Source organism: Catharus ustulatus, chromosome 2 (genome assembly GCF_009819885.2).
Source record: "Catharus ustulatus isolate bCatUst1 chromosome 2, bCatUst1.pri.v2, whole genome shotgun sequence".
Taxonomy (NCBI): Eukaryota; Metazoa; Chordata; class Aves; order Passeriformes; family Turdidae; genus Catharus; species Catharus ustulatus.
In genome coordinates this window covers 122406297-122417469 of record NC_046222.1, presented here as the reverse complement: position 1 = coordinate 122417469, position 11173 = coordinate 122406297, and the positions used below count along the sequence as shown (strand labels likewise).

General features: G+C 44.2%; 1 protein-coding gene across 2 annotated transcripts in view; it reads right to left on the bottom strand.

The window, feature by feature from the left end:
- Positions 1 to 74: 74 nt before the first annotated feature.
- HLCS (holocarboxylase synthetase) overlaps positions 75 to 11173 on the bottom strand; it is a 112068-nt gene continuing 100969 nt past the window's right edge. For both annotated transcript variants that reach the window (XM_033052092.1, XM_033052093.1), the window contains exons 9-11: positions 8387 to 8501; positions 4973 to 5186; positions 75 to 3915 (exon numbers count right to left, since the gene is read on the bottom strand). In XM_033052092.1, coding sequence (XP_032907983.1) covers positions 3747 to 3915; positions 4973 to 5186; positions 8387 to 8501 — 498 coding nt within the window. In that variant the 3' untranslated portion in view covers positions 75 to 3746. The remainder of the gene's footprint in view (positions 3916 to 4972; positions 5187 to 8386; positions 8502 to 11173) is intronic.

The window sequence follows — 11173 nt, the reverse complement described above, 5'->3', positions numbered from 1 at the left end:
AAAAGTGAGTTGAATTTCTCTCTCTCTTTTTTTTTAAAAATACAAAACAAAGTATTTCACAAAGGACAATGGTGGATGTTTTAAAATTTATTTCAACTGTGACATGTTCTATAATTGACAATTAATGTACTATAAAACACACAGAGATATTTTTGTAAAATTTACTGTATTTTTGCCACGTTGCATTTTAAATGAAGACACTGCATTTTAAAAGAAGACATTTGGAAAATGCAAATAACACAGAATCACTAATGAGATACTCAGCACTTGACAATTCTTCCCTGCAGTTCTCTTTTCTCCATCATTTTTTGACCTCTGCTCTTTCCTGGGCCCAGATTTAATTTCTTTGGTGTCTGATCAAGGCAGTGCATCCCCACCACCACTTAGACATGCAAATGTTTTTATCAAACCAGTTACCCCCAGGAACCAGCACAAATCTTTCCCATGACAGATATTTTGATTATAGAGAGCTCCAAAGGAGTTGCAAAAAGTAAATTTTTTTCCAGGCTGCTGATGCAGCTGAATCAAGACAAAGCAAAGAAACGAATTTTTGCACAGTGAAGCAGCAGCATAAAGTATTAAATGCTTTAATATTATTTCCAGGTAATAGCCCTTGATTTGTTGGATATATTTAAAAAAAAAAAAAAGCTCTGAAGTCTTATAAAAGCTTTACTAGAAGCAGGATGTGCTGCCTGGACTCTGAAATGTGAAGTACATTATTACTTTTTCAAACCTTTGGAAGCAGCTTTGTTGCTGACTGGGCACGACCCACCCCGGCCTCGCACACGTGCCAACACACCCAGAAGTTTTCCTATCAATAAACAACCCCCACAAATGTTTTCACCATGAGAAATGTTCTACCAGAGCCCAGCAGGGAAAAAAAAATTTAAAAAAAAATGAAGTCACAGAAATATGGACATGGTAATAAATGGGTTTTTTGAAAGCACTTCATCAAGAAAATAGTTTAAGATATGAGCTCAGCCTCACAATGGAAGAGGTGTTTTACTAATCCAGACAGCTGAATGAAATGAAACATTTTCAGTGCATTATTCCTGGGCCTGGAGCTGGCTGATCTCTCCATCCCCACATCCAGGGACACCCCACACCACATTTGTCTGTCACACACATGGGGAACAAGAAAAACAAGGATTTTCCTGCAAAAACGTTGTGGCTTTTTGGGTCAGACTCTTGTGCTTCCCATCTCCCTGACTGAGTCAGGGGCTTCTCCAAGGACTCATCCACAAGGATTTCATCCAGCTGCTCCTTGGCCCATGGGAGTTCTCCTTGTCTTTGGTTCTTCTGAAGGCAAACAACAAATCCTTCATCCAAACCCAGCCTGAAGTCTGAGACACCAGGAGAGGTCACTGAAAAGGCAAAGTGGCTCCCACAGCTCCCTCTGTGCTCTGGCACATCCAGGATTGGGGAGATAAGGAAATTCCACTCCAAGTTTCTTCCCAGTGCAAAAATTTTGGGAATAATCTGACAACTCCAAGTGAGAATAGAACCAGCTCATCGTTAAGGCAGCCACAAAAGGACCAACACCAACCAGGAAATGTTGCAGCATTTTGCTGTTAAAAAATCCCTCTGCTGCTGCTCAGCCACTGGAGCTTTACAAACTCATTCTGCCCTTCCAAAATTCTCATGTTTTATCCTTTTCCCCACCTTTTTTTGACCCCCAGTGAAGGGAGAAAGAAATTTGAAGAGAAGTTTTAAGGAAGCCACTCAAGCCCCAAGCTGAGGCAGGACCTGGCTGCTCATGAACAAAACCCAAAAGGTGCCTCCTACAGTCAAATCCTAAAGCTGAGAGACTTTTAACTACAAATTCTGGGTTAAGGTGAAGTTTTGTAAAACTCTGTGGCTGGAAAAGCAGCACCAGAGCTCTGCTCTCCTGCAGCAGCACAGTTTGCTCATGAAGAAAAAGGCAGAAAATAAATGAGGATGCAGCAGGAAGAATGTGCACACCCATTTTTTATAGATCTATATATAAATACATGGTTTCTTCTTTTGATTGAAGCTTTATTAAGCCAGACTCGAGTTTCAGTTGATTACAACATGCAATAATATTGAATTCTGATATCAAAGGTAGCTGCCAAATGTTCTCAGCCCAAAGCAGTGTTGAAAGCATCAGGTAGGGAAAAGCTAAACTTGGTGCACCATGTTAATTATGGTAATTAACAGTTCCAGGAGATGCTGGTGTGCAGCCTCATGGGATAAAACCCCCAGCAGGGTTTGGACAATCAGGATAAATCTTCTGTGAGATGGAGCATAAAATCCTAAATTGAACAGGGACAATTTAATTTCTACCCTTGCTGCCAAAACCACCTAAACCCTAATATGTGAGGATTGGTCAAAATTACCATCACAGAAGAGTTTCCTTGTTTTAAGATTTCTTGGCTTTGGAGCTGAAACAATCTAAAATGTTTGGATAGTTTATGAGGTGAACTTTAACCTAAAAACCCCATTTCTGGCTAGCAGAGAATGGTTTCCTTTCTGGAAACCAATCTGGCTGATCCACCAGGAAAAAAAAATAAAAAAGAAAAGAAATTAAGGTGTCCACACCACACCTGGGACAATCCTGGTTGGCACAGAATTTTCTGGGGAGAAAACCCCACCAAGCTCCCTTATGGCTGCTCCAGGAGAATTCCCAGCTGTTCCTCCCACCTGGGAATGTGCAGGCAGCCCCAAAAATGAGCTGATTTCAGGTCAGCAGGTGTTTAAGCTCTTGTTTTTAGTGCTCAGCAGCAAATCCAGACACTGGCTTGGGAAAAGGGGTGACAACAGAGCTGTGGAAGAGAATTTGGACATGGGGGAATGGTGTGATTTCTCTTTTTCACTGGAGTAGCTGTTTGCAGCAGGGAATTTGATTTATTCCCCTTATTTATTCACTTAACTTCATTGAGATAATGACATAATTACCACTAAATTCTGAATTAATTAGAGGTTCCATCCCCTGAGATGGGATTCTGCAGTAACCTGGGTGTGACACTGCTCCAGTGGGTTTTTCTTCCAGGGGCTGAACCCTCTTGGAAAACCATGATTTGAAGGACAGATGAGATGATTTACTCAGATCCAACAGACTGAGGACAGCAGAGTGCAAATCACTTGGATAACCAAGCCCAGCTCCTAGGTGCTGATGGAATATTCTCCCAAAAACTCAAGGCAGCCATTAAGAGCTGAGATCAAAGCACAGGTTGGTGAATTATTGTAGAGGTCTGCACAGAGAAGAACCAAATCAGCAAGGATCTTCACTCAGACCTGGAATTAAGCACAGTGGTGATCCCAGCAATTCAGGAATATGTGATGTTCCAGCTGGTTTTAGTGCAGAAAACACAGAAAAACAGAATTTAATCTTAAAAAAATCAAAGTAAAAAAGTAAATAATGTCCTGCGCTGTGCTAAATCACTCAGAAACAAAAAAAAAAAAAGGAAATATCAAGCCACTTCAGTCTCTCCAAGGGTGTAAATGAAGAGAAAGCTCTGTTCATCAAAAATACTCCTTTGCAATCAGACTCCTTGAAAAGAACAGATCCTCACAAAGAATGGCAACAGAGGTGTGTTTTAAAGTGAATGAGCAGAATAAAGGCCTTCAGCTGGGAGGTCACCACCTCTTCTCACTGCTGAAGCTCCCCACAGCAAACACAAAGCAGAGAATCAGAAGGAAAAAAAAAAAAAAAAAATCAAACTTAGGGCTCCCCTTCCCACCTTGCAGGGGCTGAGGTGGCAGTGCCCAGAGCTCCCTGGGGGCTGTCAGTGCTTGGGGACGATGAGGTTCCTCAGCATGTCAAAGGAGTTGCCATCAGGGTGCACAGACTCCACGCCCTTGCCCTCCTGGTGCACCTGCAGGTATCCGTAGTCATCGATGCCAACGATCCAGGCCATGGGGCCGTGCTCGCTGTGCAGCTGCACCTGCTTCCCACTGGGATGGAGAGAGTTCTGTCAGCTCCTGAGCAGCTAAAACTGATCCCTCAGGAGTTCAGCTTTTGTGTTTTTCCAGTCCTCTACTGCGTTAGTGCAAACTCCATACAGAGTGTTATCAAACAATCCCTCTAGATTTGAAATCCAAGGGCACCCTACAGCCTCAGGCCCCAAAAATACAAACAAAAGTGAATTGGGGGGAACAAACTGGGGGTAAATTACTTCATTACCTGAAGCTGTAATTGAGGATTAACCCCTGACATGTAAATGGACCAAACTTTTAACTGTGTGAAAACCTCGTGCCCATCATCCATCCTGGGTGCAGCCTCTGGGAGGTTTCTGACTGCCCAAGGTGGATCTGTGGAAGCTCTTTAATAAACACCCACTTTATTCTCCTCATCTTGTCTAGTCTCTGTTCTAGGGAGCCACTCCAAAGACATCAACATCACCTCAGAGGACTCATCAGAATCATTGAATGGATCATGGAATGGTTTGGGTTGTTAAAGATCATCCCATTCCAACCCCAACACCTCCCACTGCCCCAGGCTGCTCCAGCCCCAGTGTCCAACCTGGCCTTGGCACTCCAGGGACCCAAGGACAGCCTGCTCTGTGCCAGGGTCTCCCCACCCTCACAGGAAAGTTTCACCCTCTGTGAGAATATTTCATTCCCCACCTCACTGGTTCTTTATACAGAATGAATTTTCTACCTGCTTTAATTTCCTTTTGTGGAATGAACAGAGTTGGAGTTAATCCAAATACTCAATTGTTTCTTCCCCCTAAAAGTACAGCAGCTTCATCCATCTCAAACCAAATCATTCCCAATTCCCTTTGTTTGGAGATGGTACATGTAAAATACCTGGGAGCATTCTTTAACTCATGCTAATCACTGATTTATTATGTGCTGCTTTAATTCTCCCTTAAAAATGTGCACCCTGCTTGGGAGTGTATTTTAAATTATTCACTCATATTAAAGGGAATTTTGTGGAAAAAGACAAAATATCCTTGAGTTCTTCCACCAACTTTACTAAAAGAAACTTTGAGAGGAACATAATTCTTACCTGTGCACCCAGTACTTGTAGTACTGGGGAAGAACTCCATTGGGGCCCTTCTCCTGAAAAACCTCAATGAGCCTCTCCAGCACAGTCACAGTCCTTGCAATGAGACAATCTGCACTCAGAGGCTTCAGCTCTGTCCCCTCTTCCCTGTTAAACTTTGCAATGAGATCATTGATGCAGATGGTGGGGTTGCTGTTATTCACATTAAACCCAAAGCCTGGAGAAGACAAAGAGGACCCAATCAGAGACAAACTCTTTGTTACCACCACAGGCAGCATTTAATTCACTGTTCCATACAATTATCCCCCAGGATGGCTCCCAGAGCTGCTTTCCTTCAGTTCCTTACACCTTTGAATCTCTTACTCCTGTTATTACAACTCTCAGCTCAGATTTTGCTCCTTGCCCTCCAAATGCCTCCTCAGAATTACAGAGGCAAATCCAGCACAGCTTTCCATCCCACCAGTGAGGGTTGGGAGAGGATAAACTCCACCTTGGTTCCAAAACCATCCATGTGAGACATTGTTTTACTCTTCTTTTACTCAGAGAACAACTGATCCTACCCTAAGATGGAGTTTTATCTCCCACTCTAAAATTTAGCTCACAGACCTTTCTGTTTACTGCCATGAGCTGAGTGCCCTTTCCAAAAATCCAGACTTTTCACTCAGCTGATAAGCCTTGTTTGGCTTGCTCAGGAAAGCCCAGAAGATTTGATTTTAACTTTGCAAGACTCCAGTTTGCCTAATCTATCTCACCACAGCATATCCTTTAGAAGCCTCAAGCCTCTCGCTGAGATTTCTCCAGCTGGAATTCCCAAATTCTGAGTTGGCAGAATGCCTCCCTTGTTTAAATGTGGCTCTTGGGGCCTTTTCTGCAGCCTGCTGAAACAGGCTTTGAGGGATGTAAAGAAGTATATTGTATTACCTGTTTATTTTTTTCCTCCTAATAATTTGGGGCTTTTTTTTCTTTCCTTTATTTGGGATAAACCCCCCGGGCTGTCAATCAGGTTTGGACATGATGCTGCTCCATCTGCAAGGAGGTGCAGATGTCCTGATTTGTAAATTTGCTGTTAATAATTCATAATTTGTATTAAGTTTGAAGAGAAGGATCTCTTCAGCAAAAAAGGAGGTTTGGATTTTTAACAAGTCAGACAAACAAGGCATGGTGATCCCAACACACCAGGCCTGTGGAAATGAGCTGAAATGGGTTACTGGAAAGAGATAAAGGAAAAGAAAAAAGCAATGAGCTGTGCCAGCAAATCCCACCTCAGCTGTCTGCAGTCTGGTACAGTGAGAGGGAAGAGGGAACTGTGGTCACTAAGGGGTCCATCAGCACCTCAGGATCACTGCTCAGCAACCAAAAAGGGGACACAAAACCAGCCAGCCTGAAGCCCCAACACCTTGGAGAACGAACAAAGCGGAAAAGGCAGCCAGGAGATTTGAGAACCACCAGGTGCTCAGAGCTCTGGGGGCACCTCTGCAGTGTCCAGGAGAGAAGGGAGCACTCAGCAGAGCCCCTGCAGTGCTGATGTGGCTGATGGATGTTGCAGTGGTGGCTCCAGGAGGATCTGGACGTGCCTGGGCAGGGGAGGAGCAGCGCTCGCAGGTCACGTCGCTGGCTGTCCCCTGCATTCCACTGGTGCTTGGCTCCTCTGCCTGCTCCGAGTCTGGCCCTCACATTAATGGGGAATATTCTCCTCAGAACTCCTCCTCCAGAAGTCCCAACACCATAAAGTTCCTCAATTTTAAATTTCAGATTGGAAAAAAAAAAAAAAAAAAGGCTTTTCGGTTGTTTCTTTTTTTCCAAACTGTGTTTAAAAGTCTCAGGGTGAAGCTCACCTGCAAGGCTTGAGCAGTGAAAAAAACAAGTTTGTCTTTGATCTTATTCTCCTGAGCTTCTTCTTGGAGCAGGGAAGCCACAGAGAAGATCTTTGATTTTCATCATTATCCTCACTTAGGGGAGATTGTTAGGAATGCCATGGACAGAGGGAGTTCAGTGCCTGGAGGTGGCACTCAGAGCTCTGGGCTGGGGACAAGGTGGCCATGGGGCACAGCTAGGACTCCATGGGTTGGGAGGGCTTTTCCAGCCTCAGGGATCCTGGGATTCTGTCTAGGAAAGGATCCTGCATGGCTGTGGAAAAGGGATGATGGATCTGACACACCTTTCCTGTTGGGGAAGCTGAATCTCACCACTCCTACTCACACAAAAATTTAAATGTCATGAGGCCCCTCTAAGACCCCACAGAACTGGAATGATGGAGAAGATCCTTGGATTCATATGGAGCAAGGAAGTTTCAATTTTAGAAGCTCCCAGGTGAAAACAGGCTGATGAGAATGGGAATTTGTCTGTAACTCAGGCTACCAGAGGGATGTCAGGAGAATGGATACAGAAAAGTCTCCATTTGAACTGGAATATTTGGATGTTTAGGGTAAGAATGAAAAGGTCCAAATATTCACAAATATGTGAAGTGCTTAAGAGATTCTTCATAGAATGAACTGGTTTTGGATTTATTTCTGCTTTCCTTGTGTTAACCAGGCTGTAGGAAAACATGGAAGCTCTAAAAGGTTGACGGGGCACAGAGAGATTTCTTAAGTTTTGGTGCAATTTCCATTCTGGTCATGTTGATTATTTACAAAATGAAGGTTTAAAATTGAACAGAAAATGTCATGTCTGGGCATGTTTCACAGAAGGAGGTGACTTCTTCAACTCTTTTCTTGCTTGCACCTCTAAAATCACACCATGACCACTCCACTTCACTTGTGCTACATTCAAATATCAAATATCATCTTTTTATTTACCCTTTTAGACTTGCTAAGGAATTTTCTTTCAATGTTTTAGACACAGCAGAGACAATGACTTTTGGAACCAGAACCTAGCAGGTTTCTAAGCAGATCTGGGGGAAAAAATTCCTTATCAAACAGCAGGATAATTATCAGACCAGAGGTGATAAAAACATCACAATAATTAAAAAATGCAAACATTACTCTGTGTACGTAGCTCTTCTGAATTAAAAGACATGTTCTTCATTTAACTATTTGTCATGTTACAAAAAATACATAAATTGGGAAAAAAAGGATGGAGTTTTCAGTATATTCCACTGGTTTTACAATAAATCAAAGAGGACAATCTCCCTCTCCTATGTAATGCTCTTCCTTTGAACTCTACTACACCAATCCAGATGCCTGCACTTATGTTTTACTTGTCAAGCATATGGAATTATTAAGAAGAATGAAAACATTTACTTTTTGTGCTTCCTCTGGATTTAACGTTGTGCTTTATTTCCTGATGCCTGCTGTCATTTTTTGTTCTTGTCGTTGCCATTTTTACTGATACAGACACTGATAACAAAATCCTCCAGAAAAAAAAAAAAAAAAAAAAAAAATAAAAGCAGCACAGAAAAGCTTCAAAATAGACATTTACCAATGAGAATATGAAATGTTGTTTCAATGAGTGTTGAGTTTACCAGAACTCCACCGAGCTTCATCAGATCACTGTAGTAAATGTCATTTGGCCACTTAACTCGCAGCTCAATGTCCTAAAGAAACAAAACCAGACATTTAGAGACAGTTATGGCTCATTCATCATTCCACAGTCTGTACAGAATCATGGATTGGAAGGGACCTCAAAGCCCATCCATGGCAGGGACACCTCCCACTATTCCAGGTTTTTCCCAGCCCCAATGTTCAACCTGGCCTTGGGCACTGCCAGGAATCCAGGGGACAACTTGTTCCAGTTCTTCCCCACCCTCCCAGGGGATAATTTCTCCTTTATATCCCACCCATTCCTGCCCTCTAGCAATGGAATCCATTCCCTGTGTGCTGTCCCTGCAGCCCTTGGGAATTGTCTCTCTCCAGGTTTCCTGCAGCTCCTTCAGGCCCTGCAAGGCCACCCTGAGCTCAGCCCAAAGCTTCTCCTGTGCAGGCTGAACAATCCCAGCTGTGCCAGCCTTTCCTCCCAGCAGAGCTGCTCCATCCCTCTGCTCATCCTGGGGCTCCTCTGGGCTCTCTGAGCAGCTCCAGCTCCTCCCTGGGCTGGGAATTCCAGAATTGAAGCAGCTCTGCAGGTGGGGTCACACCTGAGCAGAGCACAGAAGGAGAATTTTGCAGGAACCAGCCAAGGAGAGAATGACACCCTGAATTTTGGAAAGGAAATTCAGCAGACAGGAGAAATCCCATTTCCCAGCCACATCAACACTTCAGGAATGTCCTGAAGCTGTCACCACGGGGCTGGAAACACAAACTGAGCTCTGACAGTATCCCAGCCCCATGGAGCAGCTTTTGCTGCAGCCACAGGGCTCAGCTGAACTTTGCACTGGCTACTTGAACCCAGCAAGGAAAGCAAATGTGCTTCCTGCAGTTTGAAACTCTGCATCCCCGGGGGCAAATTATGGGAGGTGCTCCAGGCCTGAAGAGTCACATTCCCTCCTGCTGTAGGGGATGGAATCCCTTTACAGGATGTGTGAAAGCTGCACCTGGGGCTGTGTCTACTTTCCTGACAGATTTAAAGGCCAGGGAGGAGTCCATGACACGTCCACTGACAGGAAACACTACCTGATTTTGCTATCAAAGCATTCTGAGGGAAAGTATCACCAACTCAAATTCATTATGGAAAAGGACTTGGCTCCTTGCACTGGGGAAAGGTTTGCAGGAGATGCTGGAGACATGGGGGTCTGACACAGTGCAATGGTGTTCTCAGGGATAAAAGGGATTCCAGAGGGGGAAACACACACCTGTAGGACAGCAGCCAGTAGCTCTGGGACTGAAGTGACAACAAGCAGCAAGAACAGCTCAGGCAGCTGGCTGTGCTCCTGACTTTGCCACAGAGTGGATTCACCAGGTCCCACACAAAATGTCACAAAATACACTGGAAATGGAGCATGTGCTTGTCTTCCCTCACTAGAGAGAGACTCTGCTGTTCTCAGAATGGGACAGCAAAGCATTCCCTTGATGTAAATCCATTTTCATCCTCAGCATTAACATCTGACAGGGGAACTTCCAACTGAGCCCTCAGATCTGCTCTGGGAGGACCCACAACAAAGCAGAGTCAATAACTGTGGCCATCCTAAAAACAGGGACTGGCTGAACAACTGAGACAGGGACCTTTGGAACCAGCCCAGAGGAGCCCCAGGATGAGCAGAGGGATGGAGCAGCTCTGCTGGGAGGAAAGGCTGGCACAGCTGGGATTGTTCAGCCTGCACAGGAGAAGCTTTGGGCTGAGCTCAGGGTGGCCTTGCAGGGCCTGAAGGAGCTGCAGGAAACCTGGAGAGAGACAATTCCCAAGGGCTGCAGGGACAGCACACAGGGAATGGCTTCACTGTGGGGTTGGATGGGATCTTGGCAATTAGGAATTGTTCCCTGGGAGGGGCTGGGATGGAATTGCCAGAGCAGCTGTGGCTGCCCCTGGATCCCTGGGATGTTCAGTTCCAGGTTGGAGCAGCCTGGGCCAGTGGGAGGTGTCCCTGCCATGGCTGGGGTGGGATTGATCTTTCAGATTCCATGATTCCATGACTCTGGGTTATCCCATTGCTCCTGCTGCTGCAGCTGGCATGACATGGGCATAAAGAAAAGCCTTGCAATACTTGAGTCTAATGGGAAATTCAAGCACTGAGTTTTTGATAAATTTCTGAATTTTCTTGCTGTAACATATTTGAGTGCAGACCCTTAACTCTGCTTTGCCTCCCTGCCAAGGGCTGATGTCCCCTCAGGTTCAGTAGAGCTGTCCTGGGCACAGAAAGCTCTTTACAGTCCACACATTACTGATCCACATTTTTTACATCTATATTTGGTACCTCAGTCACCATTTTCCTCTTGAATGGAGTAAAATTTAAAAATGCCACAGTACATCAGGGCAGGCCCACAGAAGCAAAACCACTGCATTCATAAACCAGCTCCTTCCCCAGTCATCCAAATATTTTACAAAACTAACTCTTGTCCCTTCGTTTTTAAGTGGTCAAATTATCCACTCCAGCCAAATATTTTATATTGCAAATTTTAGCCTGAAGCATTTTGTTTTTCCAGTCAGGTTATGAAGCACTGAATTTAGAAGGTTTTAATAGAAAGGCTGACAGACCCTAAACTCCAGCAAAGCTACTGGGTGCCACTATAATAAAGTTCATGTGTAAATGTGTATAAGTCATTGATTTTCTGTAATATAGGAAACATATGCTTTAGTTAACTACTTCTGTAAAATACCAAAGTTTTATAGTTA